The 27983-nt window shown below is 44.7% G+C and overlaps 1 protein-coding gene across 3 annotated transcripts; it reads right to left on the bottom strand.

Moving 5' to 3' along the window:
- Nucleotides 1-569: 569 nt before the first annotated feature.
- On the bottom strand, nt 570-27784 carry LOC131973859 (long-chain fatty acid transport protein 1-like). Of its 3 annotated transcripts, XM_059335976.1 has the most exons (18): nt 27161-27323; nt 25689-25715; nt 24753-24836; nt 24313-24505; nt 23879-24160; nt 10518-10695; nt 10248-10386; nt 9878-10133; nt 7841-8008; nt 7172-7241; nt 5464-5555; nt 4678-4787; nt 3565-3774; nt 3355-3478; nt 3078-3215; nt 1864-2028; nt 906-1052; nt 570-824 (listed from the first exon to the last, which is right to left on the bottom strand). In XM_059335976.1, the coding sequence occupies exons 6-18, from the start codon at nt 10685-10687 to the stop codon at nt 667-669; spliced, it is 1947 nt and encodes a 648-aa protein (XP_059191959.1). In that variant the 5' UTR covers nt 10688-10695; nt 23879-24160; nt 24313-24505; nt 24753-24836; nt 25689-25715; nt 27161-27323; the 3' UTR covers nt 570-666. The 3 variants fall into 3 exon arrangements, with proteins under 3 accessions (XP_059191959.1, XP_059191967.1, XP_059191949.1); XM_059335984.1 differs by lacking the exons at nt 23879-24160; nt 24313-24505; nt 24753-24836; nt 25689-25715; nt 27161-27323 and adding an exon at nt 27768-27784; XM_059335966.1 differs by lacking the exons at nt 23879-24160; nt 24313-24505; nt 24753-24836; nt 25689-25715; nt 27161-27323 and having other exon boundaries at nt 10518-13988.
- Nucleotides 27785-27983: the final 199 nt, after the last annotated feature.

A 27983-nucleotide genomic window follows, 5' to 3' on the forward strand; every position in this document is an offset into this window, starting at 1 on the left:
AAAACCTAACATAACAGGAGGGTTAAATGAACTGTAGCACTATGTAGTGAGCAGAAGGTCTATTTTTATCCTTTGTATTAAAAAAGAATGGATTGTTTTTGATTTCAATATCTGATTTGATATAAAGGTAACAGGTTGTGTTAAATGGCCATATGATAACGTCTCATAGCAATAGCAGGCAACTGAATCGAACTGAACTGAAGTCGTACCGCAGCAGACTTTACACCCCTAGTGAACACAACATACCTGCTAAATATCAACATGATAGCATATGAATAAGCTGACGCATTTAGTGCAAAGTCGGTAGCATTGATGTACTCTTAGTCTTGTTTTGGAGCGAATTAGTTTGGATTTTGTGTTGCTGTGTGCTCATCAGTATGTTAAACCTTTTAAAATCGGTTATATCCCAAACAGTTAGATGTTTTAAATGTTGATGCTTGCATAAAAACTCTTCTCTTCATGTATTTTATTGCAAAAAGTGCATTAGATTTGGTAAAATAGATTTTATTTATTATTATAAAAAAATTAAAAAACAGCACCACAATATGTCCAGAACAGTATTTACAGATGTATTTGTCCCTGGAAATATATGTCTTCCTTTTTTCTCTTTCCTGTTAGATATATACAAATTATCCTCTTTCACAGTCTTCTCAGCCTCCTGCTGTCTCATAGACACACTCTGCCCTCCATGATGTCGTCATATAGTTCATCAGTAACGGCCTCGTAACGGCCACCACGACTGTTCAGAAAATAAATATTTTCACTCGAGTCTTGTGGCTTGTATTCTTCCCTCTGCAGCCGTGTCTTCTGAATTTTAAAGGTACCTGAGGACAAAAGCGGAAAGTTTAACGTGTGACCTTTTGAATGTTTTTGTGTGTTTGCGTGTCCTTGCATCTCTGTCTCACCTGTAGTGTCAACAGATGGCATGAGTCGCAGGAAGACGGGGCGCGCGTAGGAAGGCAGGGCTTTCTGTACAGCAATCAAGAACGCATTGAGGTCAAACTGGCCTCCTGCGTGAGCTATCGCTGCCATGCCGGCCTTCCCCTCCACACCTGCACACACACACACACACACACACACACACACACACACACACACACACACACACACACACACACACACACACACACACACACACACACACACACACACACACACACACACACACACACACACACACACACACACAGGTGAGGTAATGAACAGAAGACTTCAAGATATAACACCCACATTAACCCTCTAAGCCCAATTTAATTGACTACCCTTTCAGACCCTTCGGGCTGAAAATGTCCACTTCCAAAAAAAAAAAAGCAATAAAAAACTTTACAGATTAATATTTTTTTCAATTTTTTCCTGCATAAACCTCGTAAACAACTTCTGCCCAGCACAAAACTACCACATTTTTAAACATTTTTGGCATTTTAACACTTTAAATGCCAGTTTGATTGCACAATGTCACTGATGTTTTTTTATGGATGAAAAAAAAACAACACAAAAATGTAGTTATTTTTCATATAATATATAATTTTTGGCTGGGCTTTGGTTTTTATCACAGCCTTAGATATGTCAAAGATAAAAAACACTATTTATTTGGATTTGAATGATGATTTTAGTTTTTGTGTCGTGTCAGATTTAAAATTTACTACCCTTTCAGACCCTTCGGGCTCAAAATATATCAAGAAAAAAAACCTTCTTCCAAAATCCATGCCATTTGCAGTATCACAGCCAAAATTATTGCCAAAACAAAAGTAAAAAAATGACAAATATGGCTGAAAATGTCCACAGTTGTCCCAGAGGGTTAAGCTATAAGCCTTTCATTAATTCTTCTGCTCTGTATGTTTTTTCCCTGTCCTGATTGTTTACCTGGTACAGAAACTCCATAGACGGCTACGACAGTGTGTCCCAGCAGGCGGCTGAGGACTCCCTCCACCTCTGTGGTGGAAACGTTCTCCCCACGCCAGCGAAATGTGTCGCCGCTGCGGTCCCTGAAATACATGTAGCCGTATTCATCCATCACCAGTATGTCGCCTGAGAACGAGGGATAGACAGACAGACATAATCATCATAATCATCATCATCCCTGCAGGGGACGACAGAGGAGAAGACAAGCAGGACGGTGAAGCCTGGAGTGATGATGACTCACAGATACAGGTTTGACTTTGATCTGATGCAAAGATGATTCACTATAAATGTGGCAATTATGGACTTGATTAAAGATTTCCCATGATGACTAGCTGTAGTTGGCTTTACTGTGTTACGCACTCTGTTGCTGCTGTCAGTTTGTTGTGTGTCTCTGGTTGAGCTAGGGCTGGGTGATATATGGATATAAAAGATATATCGATATATTTTAAAAGTGAAATGGAATCTGACTATATCACATATATCGATATAGTTCTTTTTTTTTCTTTCTTTATATATAAATGCTGCCCTTACTAGGGTTTGTCATATTTAGTTCTTTTGTAATGTTCGTTATTCTTTTCTCATATAAATATATTTATTTCAGAAAAAGATTGGCCTATTTTATTTCATAGGCTATTTTTATTTAAGATTTTTTTTTCATTTAAATGTGCACTTTATGGAGCTTTGATTTGAAAAAAAGATACTCCTGTTGTTATACAGTATTGATGTTCACTTAAATAAGAAGTTTTCAATTAAACTCCTTGTGGCATGTCATATTTGACTTTGACTGAACATTTGCTCTCACTTTGCGATACAAATATCGGGATATATAAGGTATATCGAAAATCAGCCTAAATATATCGGGATATGACTTTTGGTCCATATCGCCCAGCCCTATGTTGAGCCAGTTGATTTCAAGGGTTAAATAAAGTTTAGTGTCTCTATCAGACGTCATTATTTGTTGTTTCACACTCATATGGAGCTGGAACATATTCCAGCATTCACTGTGTGGAAGGTGGGAAACAAGATGAACAGGTTCCCAGTCCATCATCACAGACAGTGAGTCACATTTGAATTAAATGTTCCAATCCAGCTGTCTGTATGTTTTTAGACTGTGGGTGGAAACATGTTTGAACCCAAACAGTGACTGTATTCTAATGAGACACAAAGAGACATACCTGAGACATAAGCAGAGTCCCCCATCTTAAAGACATTGTGGGCTATTTTACGATTGGTGGAATCTTTATCAACGTAGCCGTCAAATCTCCTGAGTGGATCCGTGTCGTTGATGCGTCCCACTAACATTCCTGGCTCGGCTGCAGAGACAGAGAGAGATAAGAGAGGAGAAAACAGGACATTTTGATGCATTTGTAATATTTGTATTCAGTCCTGGCTTTGTGTGTGTGTGTGTGTGTGTGTGTGTGTGTGTGTGTGTGTGTGTGTGTGTGTTCTCACCAGGCAGACAGGGTATACAGAGTCCCTGTGAATCCCTGAGCAGCTCTCCGTTCTCCTGCACCCTGACCAGTCTGATGGGGTAAAAGGTGGGCAGGATGCGACTGTTGAAGCCACACGCCCCCACCTGGACATGTGGGACATGTACATGAGACAGGACGCAGTTTGGAAAATCCTTCTCTCTACCTTGAACACATTTAAAGCAACACACACCTTGCCGTCTATGTTGAGCAGGCTGCAGTTGCACTCTGTGGCGCCATAAAATTCTCCGACTCGTCTGATTCTGAATCTCTGGACAAACTCTTCCCACACAGAAGGACGGAGGCCGTTACCATAGGCAACACGCACCTGGTGATGCGCCTCTGACGAACGAACCGGCTGAGCCAACAGGTAACGACAGATCTCCCCTATGTATTGAATTACCTTGTGAAAAAAGATACAGTTTAAGTCAGTTTCGGTTCAAGAGAATGAATCAGCCTTCAATCACATACAGACACTGGGTCAGGAGCCTACAGGGTACCTCAGCAGTGGTGGAATGTAACTAAGTACATTTACTCAAGTATTGTACTTTAGTACAATTTTGAAGTATGTTTAGTTTACTTGAGTATTTCCAATTCATCTACCTTAATACTTCTACTCTGCTAAATTTTAGAGGTAGTTACTTTTCAGGTCAAGATTTAACATAAAAAACATGATACATTTAAGTGATGAGACATTTTTTTTTTAATTAAACCTCATAAGAGTATATTTAGTAAATAAAATGAGCCCTACCTTGAGAAAATGTAAAAGCTGCTTAAAATACTCATAATCTAATTATATTTAGATTATATATAACAATTTGATTAGGTTGATTCTGAATAACTAGTAGCTTTACTTTTATACATTCTGATGCTGATACTTTTGTACTTTTACTTCAGTTAGTGAATGCATGACTTTTACTTGTAGCGGAGATATTTTCCAGTGTGCTATTAGTACTTTTACTTAATTAAGGGATCTAAATGCTTTTTCCACCCCTGCTCTTCAGCAAAATTTTACACGAGGCCATGGTGGGAGCAGGTCGGGTGGATAGATGGAACAAACACTGTACTTTCACACTGGAAGCTACTGTTTGTGTCCCGTGCAAAACAATCACAAACGTACATTAACGCACATTTTTTCTAACCTTAACCAAGTAGTTCTGTTGCCAAACATATTCATTGAATTCACAATGTTAACCACATGATGAAGTCCAAAACGAATGTTAAAAGTATATTCTGTGCTTTAAAAAGTGACAAGCAGCTGGACCGTCGTCATTGCTAGTTGTATTTAGACGCAGTGTGTACTTACAGTGCAGTTGTACTTGACGCAGTCATCCCAGAAGCGACTGGCTGAGAACTTCCTCCTGACTACAACAGTCAAACCAAAGAGCAAACACTGGCCAACACCCATGATGGTACCTGTAAACAATCATATTTTCACAATGAATAAACATTAACACAATAAAAAAAGACATAATAATAGTCAACTGTTTTTCTTTTCTACGGATTATGGCAAGATATTTTCTGGATACTAATCAGTACAGCTGTGACGATTAGTCGATTAATCAATGAGTCGATCGACAGAAAATAATCTCCATCAATTCTTATAATCGATTTGTTGTTAAGGTACTTTTTTATGCAAAAATTGCAGAAATGTTTTTTCAAGCTCTCCATTATGGAGATTTATCTGTTTTATATGATTTAAAGTGAATATCTTTGGGTTTTAGACAGAAAAAGACATCATCTTGGACTTTGAGAAGCTGGATGGATATTTTTAAATTAATTTAAAAAATAATCAGCAGAATTATCGATAGTGATTGATATTAATAATTGTAAGTTGCAGCCATACTACTCAGACAAAATATAACACAGTGTGACATGGTTAGTTCAATGATTTCATACACCAGGGACATACACGTACAGGACAAGAACCTCAAAACTAGCTTCGGTACATTCAGAAAGGAATATTTAAAAGGAATATATCGGAGAATCCTGGTTCACAAATACACAAGTGTCACAGAATACACGACAGTTTGTCTTGGTAGAGACAGGAACAACAGATTTTAGCTGAGAGAGTAAAACCAGTGAGGCCTACCTGCAGAATGATACAGGGGAAGACAGTTGTAGATGATGTCATCATGACACAAGCCAAAGGAGTGGAAACCAAAGGCAGCAATGCGGAAATACCTGACAGGAGAGATGGAATAAAGTGCTGACATCGATCATCACCAGACCTCAGCTCATCAACAGACACTGACTGGAAATCATTATGGTCCAGCTGCAATTTAGTGATTATGGTGCCAAAATTTAAAGGCTTTTAATTATTCTTTATAGGTTGTTATATTGCCCTGACCTCAGAGTGTCAGAGTTACTAACTACAATGAGAAATTCAGTGTATTTTTAATGCCATTATCTTCAAATAAAAAGGTCTTATATATATATATATATATATATATATATATATATATATATATAAAAAAGAAAAAGAGAGTTGGGCAACATGTTTTATACTTTTAAATATTATTCAATAATCTCATGTCCACGTATTCTGTATATAACCTTCGTTAACACCTTATTTTGAAAACCTGATGTATCCTTCCGCTAAACTTCTCTGTCACAGTCAGCTTCATCTGGGCTATTACAAGTAATAGGAGGAAATGGACTTGTGTTTTCTTGTGATCTTGTGATAACAACTGTCTTCTTGAGAAGCTGGGTGGACATGTTTTCACAATTTTTCACACATGGAAGGGACTGTTCTGGCTCCATTCCTGTTCACACTGTATACAGCAGACTTCAAATACAACTCTGAGTCCTGCCACATCCAGAAATACTCAGACGACACTGCTATTGTGGCGTGTATCAGGAATGGACAGGAATCTGAATATAGGGATCTGATAACAGCCTTCAGTGACTAGAGTCACAAGAACTATCTCCTACTGAACACCTCAAAGACTAAGGAAATGATCAGAGATTTCAGCAGGTTCAAGCCCCCCCTTCAACGAGTGAATACCTGTGGGGTGGACATGGAGGTGGTGCCAAGTTCTAAGTATCTAGGTGTATACCTGGATAAGTTGGACTGGTCCCTAAACACTGACGCTCTCTACAAAAAGGGGCAGAGCCGCCTCTTTTTCTTCTTGAAGCTCTGATCTCTGGACATGTGTAGTAAGATGCTGCAGATGTTTTATCAGTCTGTGGTGGTAGTGTGTTGTTTTATGCTGCAGTCTGCTGGGGAGGCAGCATCAGACACAGAGATGCGAGACGGTTGACAGACTGGTCTAAAGAGCTGGTTCTGTGGTTGGAGCCAGGTTGGACACACTGGAGGAGGTGGTGGAGAGATGACCTGTCAACATGTTCGAGGCCATCCTGAAATACCCAGATCATCCGCTACACAAAACCTTTATGGACCAAAAAAACAGCAGTGGACGGCTCCTCTCTCTCCATTACAGGACGGAGAGACTCAAAAGATCCTTCACTCCTACAGCCATCAGACTGTCTCATTCTTCAAGAGTTACCAGACTAACTGAATTTCCCCTCAGGGATAAATAAAGTAATTTTGATTTGATTTTTGATTCTTCTTAATTGCAACCATGGCCATTTTCAGCTTCCGTACAAATGAGATACAAACAGATGTGTGTGTGCAAATCATCAGAGTTGATACAATGGGGCACAGCTGTCCTGCAGCGTTTCCCTAAAACGGTCTACTACAGGGGCCTTCTGAAAATATATTTTCAAGTTTTCATTTTTTATTTTATGTCCCTCCATAAACGTAACATCAGTTCAGATAAGATCACAGTTAAACTCACCGACTGTGCACCACCACAGCTGCCTTCGGCATTCCCGTTGTACCAGAGGTGTAGATGTAGAAAAGTTTGTCTGCGTGGAGAGAGAGGGGAGCAGACAGGAACAGAAAGGGAGTTGTCAGGAGCAGGATTTTTACAGGGAATGTGCTATACCATGTTTGATTTTGTTTGTTTGACAGTGTTTCACATGTGTGGTATGCATCCCATCATTCCTTTACATGTTTTTTTCTCCTTCCATATCCTCTGAATATGTGGCAAGCAAAGACTTGAAGAGTATTAACTTAGGAATGTCATGTGACAACACAGGTAAAATAACAAAGCAAACTGATAAGAGAAAATGAAATGCACTGATACATATGTATTACCTAATACCACATAAGTGAAGTTTGGAAAAAAATCAAATGTAAAACCATATTTCAAAGTGCACTTAGATTTCACAGACATTCTGTATTTCTGTAGTGAGTTGATGATTTGTTTGACACTTGACTATGTGCTCAAGTGCATGCTGTATCAAGTGGAGTAAAAGAAAACCAGTAAGAGAGAAATCTGGCAGCAAGCTGTTTACACTGGCAGGCAAAGACTTGCTAAGGAAAAGAAAATATTGCAATAAAGATTTTGTGACAGGTAACATGAGAGCAAGATATGTAACACAGTCAGTCAGCAGAGTCTCACCATTGAAGTCCTTCTTCAGTGTGTACTGTGGTGGGTGTTTGGGCGAACCGTCCAGCAAGGAGTCCAGGTTCTGAACCTGGAGGCTGTGGAGATCCTCTTCATCATGCTTCTCCCCACTGCTGAACAAAACCATGTCTGGCTGCAGGGAGTCCTTCACCTCTGACACCGCTGGGAGACAATCAAAAGTTTAAAAAGTGATCCAAAACATCAGTTGCTGACATTAATGAGCAGCACAGGGGCTCCACAAGGGACTGTCCTGGCTCCATTCCTGTTCACACTGTACACAGGGGACTTCAAATACAACTCTGAGTCCTGCCACATCCAGAAGTACTCCGACAACACTGCTATTGTGGCGTGTATCAGGAATGGACAGGAATCTGAATCTAGGGATCTGATAAAAGCCTTCAGTGACTGGAGTCACAAGAACTATCTCCTACTGAACACAAATAATCAAAGATTTCCGCAGGTTCAAGCCCCCCCTTCAACGAGTGAATACCTGTGGGGTGGACATGGAGGTGGTGCCAAGTTCTAAGTATCTAGGTGTATACCTGGATAATAAGTTGGACTGGTCCCTAAACACGGACACTCTCTACAATAAGGGGCAGAGCCGCCTCTTTTTCGTCTTGAAGCAGATATCTGGATATCTGTAGTAAGATGCTGAAGATGTTTTATCAGTCTGTGGTGGTAGTGTGTTGTTTTATGCTGCAGTCTGCTGGGGAGGCAGCATCAGACACAGAGATGCAAGGCGATGTCAAGATGTTCAAGGCCATTTTGAAATACCCAGATCATCTGCTACCCAAAACCTTTATGGACCAAAAAACAGCAGAGGACGGCTCCTCTCTCTCCGTTGCAGGACGAAGGGATTCAAAAGATCCTTCGCTCCTACAGCCATCAGGCTGTCTCATTCTAACAGATTTACCAGACTAACTGAATTTCCTGTCGGGGATAAATAAAGTAATTTTGATTTGATTTGATTGAAAACTGCTCTCTGCACACTAGGGCTGCACGATAAATCGTTAAAAAATCGCGATCTCGATTCGCACATACACGTGATCTAATTTCTACACACGTCGATTCTGAAGCATTTTATACCTGGAGCTGCATCAGAAAAAAATGCTCCTATTATCTCCCGGATTTTTTCAAGCGCCCCCAAACGCAGCACTGCTGCTGCCTCCTCCCTCAACCAATGGTAAAGCATCTTTACGTTAACATGTGATTCAGTGGAGGACGCCCGCCTGCAGTTGAGCGTTTTGGAAAGAGTGAGCTAAAGCGGAGGAAAGTCGCCGGTAAGGAGGGTTGAATGGATGCCGAAGAAAACCAAAGCTGTAGTGGCGAGTCACCCACCGTCCCGAACCGACCTCGTGCCCAAAAAAGGTTCACATTTGGCGGTGTGGAAGTATTTCGGATTTCAGCCAGACGATGACAAGCAGTGTGAGGTGCATTGTAGCGTGTGTTTTGCCCTCATTGCAGCGCCGCAAGGCAACACTACAAATCTCTACAATCACCTTAAACGTCACCACAAAGTACAGCATGATGAAGCAGTACAAGGCAAGAAACAAACACAGACGTCAATAACCGGAACCTTGTACAATGCGACGGCATACCCACCAAACTCCAGTAGACATAAGGAGATCACAGCAGCTATCACATATCACCTAGCCAAAGATATGGCCCCAATAAACACTGTACAACATACACTCTACGTTCTAAGGAAATCAGACTGTTTGATGTGCATATGATGATAGGGGGAAGTTGTTATCACCTGCATGTCTCAATTTTTATTTTTTATTTTTGTTAAAGTAATTTATCTTCCAATGATTTAACTACTAATATGCCCTTGCCAAAGCACTGTTTTTTTGTTTTGTCAAAGTTCATCAGTGCAACAAACATTTTGTGAAAAAAAATCGTGCCAGAGAATCGTGATCTCAATTCTAAGCAGAAAAATCGTGATTCACATTTTTTCCAGAATCGTGCAGCCCTACTGCACACCCAGTATCTACCAGACAATATCTACAACCTCCTACCACATGTTCCTACCTTCTTTCATCTCTGTCCCAAACACCATGGCCCGAGCACCAGACACTCGGACGCAGTGCAGTAGCGAGTGCTGTCGAAGGTTGTGGTTTATGAGCGCAGCCTCTACGCCGATCATAGCCAGACCCAACCACAGAGCCACCACTAATGGATGGCTCTCCATGTACAAGGCCACCACATCTCCCTCAGCCCAGCCCTGCGCCAGGGCCCAGTGAGCCACAGCATGGCAGCGCTCCTGCAGCTCCCTGAAACTCCACACCTGGAATAAAACGAATATGGAAATGCAGAGGACAGAATGATTGATATCAGGGATTCTGCTTGATATTCATCTCAGAGATGTGCTGATGCTGTTGAAGCTTCAATGAGTCCTCACCTCTCCTGTAGCCTCATAGATCAAAGCAGGTTTATCTGGGTGCAGTGTCACCTTCTGGGCAAACAGAGCAGGGATGGTGCTTCTATTTCGCAGATTTCGGTACATAGACAACCTCACTTTCAGGATAGCGACCAGACACCTTTTAGATAGAAAACAGAGGAGAAAAAAGAGATTAGGAGCAGGATTAGAGCAGGCAGCACGGAAAAGGAGTAAACATCAAATAAGAAAATGGGAGACATATACATGAACGTTCACACACACACTCCTTACATTAGGTCTCTTTTGATGGTGCATACAGCTACATGTATGAACTTCCAGGAGCCTCTCCATACCATGCAGAGCCCCAGTCCAGCCAACAGGCTGTAGAGCCAGGGCAGGGAGAACAGTCTGACAGCCCCAAACACACTGAGGCACAGTGTGACACCACTCATCACATGCATGGTAATACCTGTGGAGATACAAAACACCACAGTGTGCATACTCCTGTACAAGTAAAAGTCATGCAATCAAAACCACTCTTGAATAAAAGTATGTGAGTATTATATCTGCAAAATGAACTTAAAATATAACTTTTTTTATTTTTAACTTAAAAGCATGTTCCCTGTCAGCAGTGGTGGAAGAATGCAGATCCCTTACTTCAATAAAAGTACTAAAACCACACTGTGGAATTACTCCACTACAAGTAAAAGTCCTGCATTGAAAACTTACTTAAGTAAAAGTTCAAAAGTATCAGCATCAAAATGTACTTGAAGCAACAAAAGTAAAAGTACTTGTTATGCAGATTGTTTTCTATATTTTAAATGTGTTATTTTTAAAGATAGGGCTAATTTTAACTACCTAATACACTGTTATGAAGTTTTTTTGTTTGTTTTTTAAATGTCTCATCACTTTAAATTGATCATGTTTTTGTGTTTAATCTTGACCTGAATAGTAACTAAAGGTGTCAGCTAAATGTAATGGAGTAAAAACTACAATATTTGCCTCTAAAATGTAGTGGAGTAGAAGTATAAACTTGCATAAAAGGGAAATACTCAAGTAAAGTACAAGTACCTCCAAAGTGTACTTAAGTACAGTACTTAATGTAAATGTATGTAACATTCCACCACTGCCTGCCAGTTATTGGCAGAAATGTGGCACAAACTGAATTTGGATTTTTTATATTTTAATTTATTGTTTAAGTTGCCCGTCCACTTTAGATTAAGGAAAATTTTGAACACATAAAAGGAAAACTTTATCCTTCAATTTGATTCGAGCATTTAAATTCAACACATCTGGAGATGCATGGTTTTCACTGGACGGGAGGGGTTTAAAACTGTAGAGTAACTAAAGCTGCCAGACAAATGTAGTGGATTAAAAAGTACAATAGTTAACTCTATGATGTGTTAAGGTGAAAGTATAAAGTATCATAAAATGTAAATACTCAAGTTAAGTGCAAGAAGGCTACCGTGAATTTGAACAGTGGCTACTTAGTTACATTCCTCCACTGACAATAACAACACAGAGGTTCAATGACAGGAGGCTTACCTGTCCGAGAGTTTCAGTCCTACTCCAACAAAACAATAAAGTAATAGAGAAGAAAACAACAGCAAAAAGTTCCTGCAACTGTCCAAAGATGTGTCAGTAAAGTAAACTTTGCAGTGGAGCCGCAGCAGCTGAAACGTTGTCAGGAGTCCGCAGCCAGTGATGAGCGGCACGCAGTGAAGCTGCGAGCAGCGCAGGTTACAACTCATACAGTCTGCGTCACTGACGCAGCTGCGTCATTTACCCCCCGGGAGGAAACATGTCATGTACAGTCTGATTTATACAATTATAAATGTCTGATTTAATAGGAAACATAAATGTTTCATTCCATGAGTAACAATCAGGATGCCACATATCGTAAATGACATGGGATGAACTCAGCAACTGAAGTACAAAATAGAGTAAGGCAGGTAAAAGAACCGCATGCGAAACAAGAAACAGGCTTATCAGCAAAGCTTATTCGCAGTTATAACATGCCAAATAGCGTTTATTTATAGTAATAAAAGCAGGGCCGGCTCTAGCCCATTTGGTGCCCTAGGCGAGATCGATTCGTGTTGAACAGCTCCACTTGCTGTTTCACAGAGGGGGGAACTCCCGTTTTTTTGCCCATGGTGCCAACCAGGCTATATAATGCAACTGTCTGTCTATATAATTTTGTGTGCTTGCTTGCAAAAGCACACTAACTACTATTCACCGGGCTTATTCTTCTTCTTTTTATTATTCTTCCTTTTCTTCCGTGTCATTTTTTGGTCGACTACTCCTCCCAGAGTTTTGGCCGCACATACACAAAAAAGGTATCAAATCGACCGGCTCACCCATGACAAGTGTGCTATGGCTTTTCTAAGGGTTTTGACAAACGGTTTGCAAATTATTGGGCAAAAACACGTCAAAAAATTCCCCCAATGTAACCCTATGGCAGCTATTCTCAACCTTTTTGAGTCGCGACACCCAATTTAACATGCATGTTGTCAGCGACCCCCGCTCACTGAACACAATATCACACGCACAGTTCAGATCACCCAAAAAAGAAAGAAAATGACCACAAAAAGACACAAAATGACCAAAAAAAGAAATCAAAATGACCAAAAAAGACACAAATTGACCAAAAAAAACCCAAAATAACCCAAAAAAGACACAAAATGACCAAAAAAGACACAAAATGACCAAAAAAGGAAACAAAATGACTAAAAAAGGAAACAAAGTGACTAAAAAGGAAACAAAATGACTAAAAAAGGAAACAAAATGACCAAAAAATGAAACAAAATGACCAATGACCAAAAAAGACACAAAATCACCAAAAAAATACACAATTACCAAAAAAAGACACAAAATCACCAAAAAAGGAAACAAAATGACCAAAAAAGATACACAATTACCAAAAAAAGACACAAAATGACCAAAAAAGGAAACAAAATGACCAAAAAAGATACACAATTACCAAAAAAAGACACAAAATGACCAAAAAAGGAAACAAAATGACCAAAAAAGGACACAAATTGACCACCAAATGATAAAAAAAGACACAAAATGACCAAAAAAGGAAACAAAATGACCAAAAAACAGACACAAAATGACAAAAAAAAGAAACAAAATGACCAAAAAAAAGACACAAATTGACCAAAAAGACACAAAATGACTAAACTAGACACAAAATGACCAAAAAGACACATATTGACCAAAAAGACACAAAATGACCAAAAAAAGACACAAAATGACCAAAAAAGAAACAAAATGACCATAAAAGACACAGAATGACTAAAAAAGGAAACAAAATGACCAAAAAGACACAAAATGACAAAAAAAGACACAAAATGACCAAAAAAAGACACAAAATGACGAAAAAAAGGAAACAAAATGACCAAAAAAAGACACAAATTGACCACCAAATGATAAAAAAAGACACAAAATGACCAAAAAAGGAAACAAAATGACCAAAAAAGACAAAATGACCAAAAAAAGACACAAATTGACCACCAAATGATAAAAAAAAGACACAAAATGACCAAAAAAGACACAAATTGTGATCCCACAAAGGCTTGATATTCGTGCCCTCACATAGTGCAGTCCGACTGCTACTGGGACCATGTGAACCGGTGACTGCCACCGAGACCATGCGAACCGGCGACTGTGTCGCTGAGAGACCATGTGAACCGGCGACTGTGTCGCTGAGAGACCATGTGAACCGGTGACTCTGCCGCTGAGACCATGTGAAGCAGTAACTTTGTCGCTGAGACCATGTGAACCGGTAACTCTGCCCCTGAGACCATGCAAACCAGTAACTCTCCAGCTAAGACCATGCGAACCGGCGACTGCCACTGAGACCATGCGAACCGGCGACTGCAACTGAGGCCATGTGAACCGGCGACTGCCACCGAGACCATGCGAACCGGCGACTGTGTCGCTGAGAGACCATGTGAACCGGTGACTCTGTCGCTGAGACCATGTGAACCAGTAACTCGGCTGCTGAGACCATGTGAACCAGTAACTCTGCCTCTTAGACCATGCGAACCAGTAACTCTGCCGCTAAGACCATGCGAACCGGTGACTGCCACTGAGACCATGCGAACCGGCGACTGCTACTGAGACCAATGCGAACCGGTGACTGCCACCGAGACCATGCGAACCGGCGACTGTGTCGCTGAGAGACCATGTGAACCGGTGACTCTGTCGCTGAGACCATGTGAACCAGTAACTCTGCCGCTGAGACCACGTGAACCAGTAACTTTGTCACTGAGACCATGTGAACCGGTAACTCTGCCCCTGAGACCATGCAAACCAGTAACTCTGCCGCTAAGACCATGCAAACCAGCGACTGCCACTGAGACCATGAGAACCTGCGACTGCTACTGAGACCATGCGAACCGGCGACTGCCACCGAGACCATGCGAACCGGCGACTGTGTCGCTGAGAGACCATGTGAACCGGTGACTCTGTCGCTGAGACCATGTGAACCAGTAACTCTGCCGCTGAGACCATGTGAACCAGTAACTTTGTCGCTGAGACCATGTGAACCGGTAACTCTGCCCCTGAGACCATGCAAACCAGTAACTCTCCTGCTAAGACCATGCGAACCGGTGACTGCCACTGAGACCATGCGAACCGGCGACTGCTACTGAGACCATGTGAACCGGCGACTGCCACCGAGACCATGCGAACCGGCGACTGTGTCGCTGAGAGACCATGTGAACCGGTGACTCTGTCGCTGAGACCATGTGAACCAGTAACTCTGCCGCTGAGACCACGTGAACCAGTAACTTTGTCACTGAGACCATGTGAACCGGTAACTCTGCCCCTGAGACCATGCAAACCAGTAACTCTGCCGCTAACACCATGCAAACCAGCGACTGCCACTGAGACCATGAGAACCTGCGACTGCTACTGAGACCATGCGAACCGGCGACTGCCACCGAGACCATGCGAACCGGCGACTGTGTCGCTGAGAGACCATGTGAACCGGTGACTCTGTCGCTGAGACCATGTGAACCAGTAACTCTGCCGCTGAGACCATGTGAACCAGTAACTTTGTCGCTGAGACCATGTGAACCGGTAACTCTGCCTCTGAGACCATGCAAACCAGTAACTCTCCTGCTAAGACCATGCGAACCGGCGACTGCCACTGAGACCATGCGAACCGGCGACTGCTACTGAGACCATGTGAACCGGCGACTGCCACCGAGACCATGCGAACCGGCGACTGTGTCGCTGAGAGACCATGTGAACCGGTGACTCTGTCGCTGAGACCATGTGAACCAGTAACTCTGCCGCTGAGACCATGTGACCAGTAACTTTGTCGCTGAGACCATGTGAACCAGTAACTTTGTCGCTGAGACCATGTGAACCGGTAACTTTCCTGCTAAGACCATGCATACCGGCGACTGCCACTGAGACCATGCGAACCGGCGACTGCTACTGAGACCATGTGAACCGGCGACTGCCACCGAGACCATGCGAACCGGCGACTGTGTCGCTGAGAGACCATGTGAACCGGTGACTCTGTCGCTGAGACCATGTGAACCAGTAACTCTGCCGCTGAGACCATGTGAACCAGTAACTTTGTCGCTGAGACCATGTGAACGAGTAACTTTGTCGCTGAGACCATGCAAACCAGTAACTCTCCTGCTAAGACCATGCGAACCGGTGACTGCCACTGAGACCATGCGAACCGGCGACTGCTACTGAGACCATGTGAACCGGCGACTGCCACCGAGACCATGCGAACCGGCGACTGTGTCGCTGAGAGACCATGTGAACCGGTGACTCTGTCGCTGAGACCATGTGAACCAGTAACTTTGTCGCTGAGACCATGTGAACCAGTAACTTTGTCACTGAGACCATGTGAACCGGTAACTCTGCCCCTGAGACCATGCAAACCAGTAACTCTGCCGCTAAGACCATGCGAACCGGCGACTGCCACTGAGACCATGAGAACCTGCGACTGCTACTGAGACCATGCGAACCGGCGACTGCCACCGAGACCATGCGAACCGGCGACTGTGTCGCTGAGAGACCATGTGAACCGGTGACTCTGTCGCTGAGACCATGTGAACCAGTAACTCTGCCGCTGAGACCATGTGAACCAGTAACTTTGTCGCTGAGACCATGTGAACCGGTAACTCTGCCCCTGAGACCATGCAAACCAGTAACTCTCCTGCTAAGACCATGCGAACCGGTGACTGCCACTGAGACCATGCGAACCGGCGACTGCTACTGAGACCATGTGAACCGGCGACTGCCACCGAGACCATGCGAACCGGCGACTGTGTCGCTGAGAGACCATGTGAACCGGTGACTCTGTCGCTGAGACCATGTGAACCAGTAACTCTGCCGCTGAGACCACGTGAACCAGTAACTTTGTCACTGAGACCATGTGAACCGGTAACTCTGCCCCTGAGACCATGCAAACCAGTAACTCTGCCGCTAAGACCATGCAAACCAGCGACTGCCACTGAGACCATGAGAACCTGCGACTGCTACTGAGACCATGCGAACCGGCGACTGCCACCGAGACCATGCGAACCGGCGACTGCCACCGAGACCATGCGAACCGGCGACTGTGTCGCTGAGAGACCATGTGAACCGGTGACTCTGTCGCTGAGACCATGTGAACCAGTAACTCTGCCGCTGAGACCATGTGAACCAGTAACTTTGTCGCTGAGACCATGTGAACCGGTAACTCTGCCTCTGAGACCATGCAAACCAGTAACTCTCCTGCTAAGACCATGCGAACCGGCGACTGCCACTGAGACCATGCGAACCGGCGACTGCTACTGAGACCATGTGAACCGGCGACTGCCACCGAGACCATGCGAACCGGCGACTGTGTCGCTGAGAGACCATGTGAACCGGTGACTCTGTCGCTGAGACCATGTGAACCAGTAACTCTGCCGCTGAGACCATGTGAACCAGTAACTTTTGTCGCTGAGACCATGTGAACCAGTAACTTTGTCGCTGAGACCATGTGAACCGGTAACTCTGCCCCTGAGACCATGCAAACCAGTAACTCTGCCGCTAAGACCATGCGAACCGGTGACTGCCACTGAGACCATGAGAAACTGCGACTGCTACTGAGACCATGCGAACCGGCGACTGCCACGAGACCATGCGAACCGGCGACTGTGTCGCTGAGAGACCATGTGAACCGGTGACTCTGTCGCTGAGACCATGTGAACCAGTAACTCTGCCGCTGAGACCATGTGAACCAGTAACTTTGTCGCTGAGACCATGTGAACCAGTAACTCTGCCTCTGAGACCATGCAAACCAGTAACTTTCCTGCTAAGACCATGCATACCGGCGACTGCCACTGAGACCATGCGAACCGGCGACTGCTACTGAGACCATGTGAACCGGCGACTGCCACCGAGACCATGCGAACCGGCGACTGTGTCGCTGAGAGACCATGTGAACCGGTGACTCTGTCGCTGAGACCATGTGAACCAGTAACTCTGCCGCTGAGACCATGTGAACCAGTAACTTTGTCGCTGAGACCATGTGAACGAGTAACTTTGTCGCTGAGACCATGCAAACCAGTAACTCTCCTGCTAAGACCATGCGAACCGGTGACTGCCACTGAGACCATGCGAACCGGCGACTGCTACTGAGACCATGTGAACCGGCGACTGCCACCGAGACCATGCGAACCGGCGACTGTGTCGCTGAGAGACCATGTGAACCGGTGACTCTGTCGCTGAGACCATGTGAACCAGTAACTTTGTCGCTGAGACCATGTGAACCAGTAACTTTGTCACTGAGACCATGTGAACCGGTAACTCTGCCCCTGAGACCATGCAAACCAGTAACTCTGCCGCTAAGACCATGCGAACCGGCGACTGCCACTGAGACCATGAGAACCTGCGACTGCTACTGAGACCATGCGAACCGGCGACTGCCACCGAGACCATGCGAACCGGCGACTGTGTCGCTGAGAGACCATGTGAACCGGTGATTCTGTCGCTGAGACCATGTGAACCAGTAACTCTGCCGCTGAGACCATGTGAACCAGTAACTTTGTCGCTGAGACCATGTGAACCGGTAACTCTGCCCCTGAGACCATGCAAACCAGTAACTCTCCTGCTAAGACCATGCGAACCGGTGACTGCCACTGAGACCATGCGAACCGGCGACTGCTACTGAGACCATGTGAACCGGCGACTGCCACCGAGACCATGCGAACCGGCGACTGTGTCGCTGAGAGACCATGTGAACCGGTGACTCTGTCGCTGAGACCATGTGAACCAGTAACTCTGCCGCTGAGACCACGTGAACCAGTAACTTTGTCACTGAGACCATGTGAACCGGTAACTCTGCCCCTGAGACCATGCAAACCAGTAACTCTGCCGCTAAGACCATGCAAACCAGCGACTGCCACTGAGACCATGAGAACCTGCGACTGCTACTGAGACCATGCGAACCGGCGACTGCCACCGAGACCATGCGAACCGGCGACTGTGTCGCTGAGAGACCATGTGAACCGGTGACTCTGTCGCTGAGACCATGTGAACCAGTAACTCTGCCGCTGAGACCATGTGAACCAGTAACTTTGTCGCTGAGACCATGTGAACCGGTAACTCTGCCTCTGAGACCATGCAAACCAGTAACTCTCCTGCTAAGACCATGCGAACCGGCGACTGCCACTGAGACCATGCGAACCGGCGACTGCTACTGAGACCATGTGAACCGGCGACTGCCACCGAGACCATGCGAACCGGCGACTGTGTCGCTGAGAGACCATGTGAACCGGTGACTCTGTCGCTGAGACCATGTGAACCAGTAACTCTGCCGCTGAGACCATGTGAACCAGTAACTTTGTCGCTGAGACCATGTGAACCAGTAACTTTGTCGCTGAGACCATGTGAACCGGTAACTCTGCCCCTGAGACCATGCAAACCAGTAACTCTGCCGCTAAGACCATGCGAACCGGTGACTGCCACTGAGACCATGAGAAACTGCGACTGCTACTGAGACCATGCGAACCGGCGACTGCCACCGAGACCATGCGAACCGGCGACTGTGTCGCTGAGAGACCATGTGAACCGGTGACTCTGTCGCTGAGACCATGTGAACCAGTAACTCTGCCGCTGAGACCATGTGAACCAGTAACTTTGTCGCTGAGACCATGTGAACCAGTAACTCTGCCTCTGAGACCATGCAAACCAGTAACTTTCCTGCTAAGACCATGCATACCGGCGACTGCCACTGAGACCATGCGAACCGGCGACTGCTACTGAGACCATGTGAACCGGCGACTGCCACCGAGACCATGCGAACCGGCGACTGTGTCGCTGAGAGACCATGTGAACCGGTGACTCTGTCGCTGAGACCATGTGAACCAGTAACTCTGCCGCTGAGACCATGTGAACCAGTAACTTTGTCGCTGAGACCATGTGAACGAGTAACTTTGTCGCTGAGACCATGCAAACCAGTAACTCTCCTGCTAAGACCATGCGAACCGGTGACTGCCACTGAGACCATGCGAACCGGCGACTGCTACTGAGACCATGTGAACCGGCGACTGCCACCGAGACCATGCGAACCGGCGACTGTGTCGCTGAGAGACCATGTGAACCGGTGACTCTGTCGCTGAGACCATGTGAACCAGTAACTTTGTCGCTGAGACCATGTGAACCAGTAACTTTGTCGCTGAGACCATGTGAACCGGTAACTCTGCCCCTGAGACCATGCAAACCAGTAACTCTCCTGCTAAGACCATGCGAACCGGTGACTGCCACTGAGACCATGCGAACCGGCGACTGCTACTGAGACCATGTGAACTGGCGACTGCCACCGAGACCATGCGAACCGGCGACTGTGTCGCTGAGAGACCATGTGAACCGGTGACTCTGTCGCTGAGACCATGTGAACCAGTAACTCTGCCGCTGAGACCACGTGAACCAGTAACTTTGTCACTGAGACCATGTGAACCGGTAACTCTGCCCCTGAGACCATGCAAACCAGTAACTCTGCCGCTAAGACCATGCAAACCAGCGACTGCCACTGAGACCATGAGAACCTGCGACTGCTACTGAGACCATGCGAACCGGCGACTGCCACCGAGACCATGCGAACCGGCGACTGTGTCGCTGAGAGACCATGTGAACCGGTGACTCTGTCGCTGAGACCATGTGAACCAGTAACTCTGCCGCTGAGACCATGTGAACCAGTAACTTTGTCGCTGAGACCATGTGAACCGGTAACTCTGCCTCTGAGACCATGCAAACCAGTAACTCTCCTGCTAAGACCATGCGAACCGGCGACTGCCACTGAGACCATGCGAACCGGCGACTGCTACTGAGACCATGTGAACCGGCGACTGCCACCGAGACCATGCGAACCGGCGACTGTGTCGCTGAGAGACCATGTGAACCGGTGACTCTGTCGCTGAGACCATGTGAACCAGTAACTCTGCCGCTGAGACCATGTGAACCAGTAACTTTGTCGCTGAGACCATGTGAACCAGTAACTTTGTTGCTGAGACCATGTGAACCGGTAACTCTGCCCCTGAGACCATGCAAACCAGTAACTCTGCCGCTAAGACCATGCGAACCGGCGACTGCCACTGAGACCATGAGAACCTGCGACTGCTACTGAGACCATGCGAACCGGCGACTGCCACCGAGACCATGCGAACCGGCGACTGTGTCGCTGAGAGACCATGTGAACCGGTGACTCTGTCGCTGAGACCATGTGAACCAGTAACTCTGCCGCTGAGACCATGTGAACCAGTAACTTTGTCGCTGAGACCATGTGAACCGGTAACTCTGCCTCTGAGACCATGCAAACCAGTAACTCTCCTGCTAAGACCATGCATACCGGCGACTGCCACTGAGACCATGCGAACCGGCGACTGCTACTGAGACCATGTGAACCGGCGACTGCCACCGAGACCATGCGAACCGGCGACTGTGTCGCTGAGAGACCATGTGAACCGGTGACTCTGTCGCTGAGACCATGTGAACCAGTAACTCTGCCGCTGAGACCATGTGAACCGGTAACTCTGCCCCTGAGACCATGCAAACCAGTAACTCTGCCGCTAAGACCATGCGAACCGGCGACTGCCACTGAGACCATGAGAACCTGCGACTGCTACTGAGACCATGCGAACCGGCGACTGCCACCGAGACCATGCGAACCGGCGACTGTGTCGCTGAGAGACCATGTGAACCGGTGACTCTGTCGCTGAGACCATGTGAACCAGTAACTCTGCCGCTGAGACCATGTGAACCAGTAACTTTGTCGCTGAGACCATGTGAACCGGTAACTCTGCCTCTGAGACCATGCAAACCAGTAACTCTCCTGCTAAGACCATGCATACCGGCGACTGCCACTGAGACCATGCGAACCGGCGACTGCTACTGAGACCATGTGAACCGGCGACTGCCACCGAGACCATGCGAACCGGCGACTGTGTCGCTGAGAGACCATGTGAACCGGTGACTCTGTCGCTGAGACCATGTGAACCAGTAACTCTGCCGCTGAGACCATGTGAACCAGTAACTTTGTCGCTGAGACCATGTGAACCGGTAACTCTGCCTCTGAGACCATGCAAACCAGTAACTCTCCTGCTAAGACCATGCATACCGGCGACTGCCACTGAGACCATGCGAACCGGCGACTGCTACTGAGACCATGTGAACCGTCGACTGCCACCGAGACCATGCGAACCGGCGACTGTGTCGCTGAGAGACCATGTGAACCGGTGACTCTGTCGCTGAGACCATGTGAACCAGTAACTCTGCCGCTGAGACCATGTGAACCAGTAACTTTGTCGCTGAGACCATGTGAACCAGTAACTTTGTCGCTGAGACCATGTGAACCGGTAACTCTGCCCCTGAGACCATGCAAACCAGTAACTCTGCCGCTAAGACCATGCGAACCGGCGACTGCCACTGAGACCATGAGAACCTGCGACTGCTACTGAGACCATGCGAACCGGCGACTGCCACCGAGACCATGCGAACCGGCGACTGTGTCGCTGAGAGACCATGTGAACCGGTGACTCTGTCGCTGAGACCATGTGAACCAGTAACTCTGCCGCTGAGACCATGTGAACCAGTAACTCTGTCGCTGAGACCATGTGAACCGGTAACTCTGCCCCTGAGACCATGCAAACCAGTAACTCTGCCGCTAAGACCATGCGAACCGGCGACTGCCACTGAGACCATGAGAACCTGCGACTGCTACTGAGACCATGCGAACCGGCGACTGCCACCGAGACCATGCGAACCGGCGACTGTGTCGCTGAGAGACCATGTGAACCGGTGACTCTGTCGCTGAGACCATGTGAACCAGTAACTCTGCCGCTGAGACCATGTGAACCAGTAACTCTGTCGCTGAGACCATGTGAACCGGTAACTCTGCCTCTGAGACCATGCAAACCAGTAACTCTCCTGCTAAGACCATGCGAACCGGCGACTGCTACTGAGACCATGTGAACCGGCGACTGCCACCGAGACCATGCGAACCGGCGACTGTGTCGCTGAGAGACCATGTGAACCAGTAACTTTGTCGCTGAGACCATGTGAACCAGTAACTTTGTCGCTGAGACCATGTGAACAAGTAACTCTGCCTCTGAGACCATGCGAACTAGTAACTCTGCCGCTAAGACCATGCGAACCGGCGACTGCCACTGAGACCTTGCGAACCTGCGACTGCCACTGAGACTATGCGAACCTGCGACTGCTACTGAGACCATGCGAACCGGCGACTGCCACCGAGACCATGCGAACCGGCGACTGCCACCGAGACCATGCGAACCTGCGACTGCCACTGAGACTATGCGAACCTGCGACTGCTACTGAGACTATGCAAACCGGAGACTGCCACCGAGACCATGCGAACCGGAGACTGCCACCGAGACCATGCGAACCGGCGACTGCCACCGAGACCATGCGAACCTGCGACTGCCACTGAGACTATGCGAACTTGCGACTGCTACTGAGACTATGCAAACCGGAGACTGCCACCGAGACCATGCGAACCGGCGACTCTGTTGCTGAAAGACCATGTGAACCGGTGATTCTGTCGCTGAGAGACCATGTGAACCGGTGACTCTGTCGCTGAGAGACCATGTGAACAATTTACATAATTTCATATGAAAAATACTATATAGTATCAATTTCTTTAAATGAGATTAGAATTTAAAGTAAAAAAAATAATATTTCACCTGAAATTAATATATTATTAATGCGGGCTTATTAAGGATATTTAACCCATCATTTCAGGACTGTCAATAATTTTTAATTTCATCCAATGAGACTTGAAGTTTATTATTGTGTTTGTGGTAATCTACATTTGAATGTCATTATAGTAATGTTGTAGAAGATAAAACTAATGTTAATTGCAAAATGAATGTCATTGAAAATAGTTTTAATGTCATTGAAAGGCTTTGAAAATCTACCATTGCTTTTTTTGTTGTTTTGATGTGCTTCTCTCTGGTTCAGGATTTGCAAAACTATCGTAAAATTTTGAAGCAACCAAGTAGGTTGATAGTTATGTTCCAGTAACACACCAGTGTTGGTCTCTTGCATGCAATGTTTAGACTTACCCTTTCCGCCCCCTCCCCAGCAACAACAATTACAAATATCACAAAAGTTTTGTTAATCTAAAAAGTTACCATCAAGATGTAACCTCTCCTTGGATGGAAGTGTGTGCAATGGTTGGTTTAAAAAAAAAAAAGATGATGTTTAGTATGATTGACTTGCATTAAGTCATGTATTTAAATATACATTTCATGTTTGTTGAAATGGAATACAATGTTTTGTGTATCACTTTGTGCAGAATTAACAATTGAAGAATTTTTTAAAAAGCTTATCTTTTCAACTGGTGAACGGGGGCAAGTGGGTCCAGAGGTCATCCAGCTGTTCTTGGACTGTGGGGGTGTCTGTATTTTCAGAACCTGATGACACACAATACCAAATTTATTCATACATTATAAATACTCAATTGTGAATTAATATTTTGTTATTCAAAGGAAGTAGTTAAGACAGCAGATTGTATTATCAGACTATGTCTGTGTCCACTGTGATGGGGAAAAAAACAAACCCATACCTTGTAGACTGGAGAAGGAGTTGTGGGTGCGTTATCCATCATCCACAGCCGGCTGGTTGACGGAGGTCTTTGAGGTACCCCATGGTCGGAAGTGGTTATGCTAAGTGGGGCAGGATCTGCAAGGTCGAGACTTGTCCAACGCACTTTCTGAGCGGCATCTTGGAAGCAGTGGTCTTCCTCGTCTCACTTGGTTCTGCAATATACAATAGCCTGTACAACAATAACTCACAAAATAACACAATTGTAACAATAATATGCAATTGTAAGTGATCTGAACTAAATTAATTTGCTAACTTAACTGTCCCTAGACCAGCATAAAAAGCTAAACTATACAAACTAAATACTCTACTATAAACCTAACCTACTCCTAACCTAAATATAAATGTGCAAAAAATATGAAAAGTTTTTTTTAATTGATTGATTTTTTTTAAATTGCTTACCTGAAAAGGTGAAGACAAACAACTGAATGCTGAAGGTCAATGAAGAACTGGATACTCAAGTCTCTTAGGTGAAGTAGTGTTTATCTAGAACAGGATGACAACCGTGAGCATTGCAGCAATGTCACAATAATGCGTTATTAATGTTTTAAATAACTGAATTAATGTATCACTTATTCATAAAAATCAGTATGAAGCTGAATATAATAATTTGGATTAAATACACATATAGCACCTCTAGAAACATAGCAAAAATTTCAGCATATGTGCCCCTCTGCATCCTTTATAGATTCTTTCTTCATACATTTTTTTACGTGTTTTATACATTTTTATAGCACCCATGGTCCTCAGGGGTCAAAAAGGACCTCATGACATTAGACTGGTTTTAGGAAATGTAGAAAAAAATATTACCAACTTTTTTTTCACCTTTTAAGGTAACTCATGACCAAAAAAAAATATATTTCATTTCAAATCACATCAAATATACAAATATCAAAACATAAGTTTCACTAAAAGTTGACATGACCTACTCTGTGCATTCCAATCAAGAATTATTTTTTTCCACTATTACTATTGAAAAAAGTATCCAGGTTTTTTTTAACTTTTTTCTCTCTTGAAATGAGGCCTACTTTTGAATATTTGACTAAAATTGACCAATAATAAAGAAAAAATTATGAAAATTATATATCAATCAATCAATTTCTGGGGCATGAGTTGCCTTAAATGATAAGATTAAAAAAAAAAAAAAAAAAAAAAAAAAGTTGGTAATATTTTTTTTCTACATGTCCTAAAAACAGTCTTGTGTCATGGAATCCTTTTTGACCCCTGAGGACCATGGGTATATAGTCGACGGGAGGACCACACAAGGGTTTTTAAAAAAAAAATGCATAATTTATGAAAGTAGTGTAATGTTAATAGCAGTCTTTGACAAACACTCACCAGTAAATAAATGGTCAAGCTGTAAATCTGTGAGGTGAAAAACAGGATTAAAGCTTGCTAAAAAGATGAATATGAATGGATAGGTTGATAATTCTATTGACACCACAGCTCGGTAACACCATGGTAATAGTTAGGTAATAATCTGATAATAGTGGCGAATACTTTCAAAAGCTTTCAGTGTAATAGTACCCAAATGCCCCCTATACTAAATTTAAGCCATTAATGGCTATGTCTCTGGTATTACAAATACACCTTATTACATAATAACCTCTATTATCAAAATAGTACTGCAGTATTAATATCAGAAGAAAACAGGATGAAAGCCTACAACGAAAATGCTTCACAGCACCACTTGAGGCCACACACACACACACACACACACACACACACACACAGAGTACATTAATATTAGTCATAGGAACACATACTTCAGGTACCAGTTGACATGACAAGTTGAAAAAAAGAAATGGTAATAGTTTTGGTAATAGTCTGCTAACAGTAGTGAGTAACAATGACTTTGACACAATGTAAATTTTAAATGGTGAAGTAAACTACCAGTTCATCATTACAGTACATTTTTACAGCCCGGACTCCATGGTTAAATGTACATCCCATGATTATCTTTTCTTTTTAACCTCTCATTACCAAGTGACATGAGTTTCAGTTTAATATTATCCAAATACACCGAATGTTCAAATTTAGCCATTGATGAGTATGACATTGGTATTACTATTACACCTTATTACATAAGAATGCCAAAACATCCTCACAAAAAACAGGACTACATTATCAAGAAGCTACCATCAAAATCCACATACAATTAGCTACATATCACAGTTAAACAAAAATTAGTCAGGCCAACATTGTACACAAACCCTACATTAAAAATGGCATTTGGACAACATTAATCAAGGAAAATAGCATAAGCTAGCAATTTTTAGCATTATTATATTATTATTAGCATAATGACCCCTTCCCAGATAGACACAAGACAAAACACAGCAATCATAAACTTTTGTGGCCTAGATTATCAACCCACAATGCATTATAGGCTGTCTGTCAGTAGCATCAAATCAGTCAAACCATGCAATGCACTCTTAGAATCAATAGTGTTTGCTAACACCAGACACATCTACTGTTATAACAACTGTTAGCATCATGGTAACTGTAACATGGAGTAACTGTGAAGATATTCTGCCTCGACGGACCATTTCTAAATTGCTTCGACATGATGCTAAAGCTAGCTCGCTAGAGAGCGCTAGCTCAGACCTAAGACCAGTAGCCGCGAATAAATTAGCAAAATAAAATGACAAACATCGTCCAAAAAAACCTCAAATAACTTGCAACTACATTTCACAAAATTTTCGACAGTAGTTTAAAAGTTCAAATATGAAAATGCTAACATTATAAGGCACAATTGTAACGGTAGTATGCTAGCGAAATATACAGCAAATAAAAACATGTCTTCTTACCTCAGACGAAAAGCCAGAGAGTGCTCCAATCCAGTGATTCCCAGCCGCTGTTCCGCGGCACACAAGTGTGCGAACATTTGTTAAACATGCTTCACCACGCATGGCATGGTCCAGGTCAGCCTCCTGACAGCAGATAGACTCAGAACACACCGACACCAGGTGCTGCCGACCCGCTCCGCCCCCCAGACGAGCTCCGGCTCCGCATCCTCCTCTCTCCGGACCACCGCTCCAGTCTCTGATCAGAAAGTCTTCCAACGTTCATCAAACAACCGTTGTTGTTCTTTAGATGATACCGCCGCCACCAGCTGTCAGCAGTAAACTGAAAATGACCAATCATAAGAGGCCCGGAGTCAGCCTTGGCCCCGCCCCCAATGTGTCAAAAGTCCTCGCTCCGCGCGAATAGAGCTCCACCGCGAGCGAGCACGGAGGAGAATCTGCTTCACTCAGTTGCTGAATATGTGCGCGAAGACCAAACAAGTGCGCGCGGCAGTTGAAATCTGCGCGCGTGACACGAAATAAATGCGCATGCAGATGTGTTGTCGCTCGCACGACTTTTGACTCAAATATGACGCCATAAAGTAACAGCATTTTTTAATCTTTTTATTACCAGTGATGAAGCGTAGAGTTGTAGTCGTGAACGTCATGAAACAACCGTTGTCGTTCTTTAGATGATGCCGCCGCTCCCAGCTGTCAGCAGTAAACTGAAAAGGCACCCACGTGGAGGGCTGGAAAATGACCAATCATAAGAGGCCCGGGGGTCAGCCTTGGCCCCGCCCCCAATGTGTCAAAAGTCAGTCACTCAGTTGCTGAATATGTGCGTAGA

Source organism: Centropristis striata, chromosome 1 (genome assembly GCF_030273125.1).
Source record: "Centropristis striata isolate RG_2023a ecotype Rhode Island chromosome 1, C.striata_1.0, whole genome shotgun sequence".
In the NCBI taxonomy this organism is placed as follows: Eukaryota; Metazoa; Chordata; class Actinopteri; order Perciformes; family Serranidae; genus Centropristis; species Centropristis striata.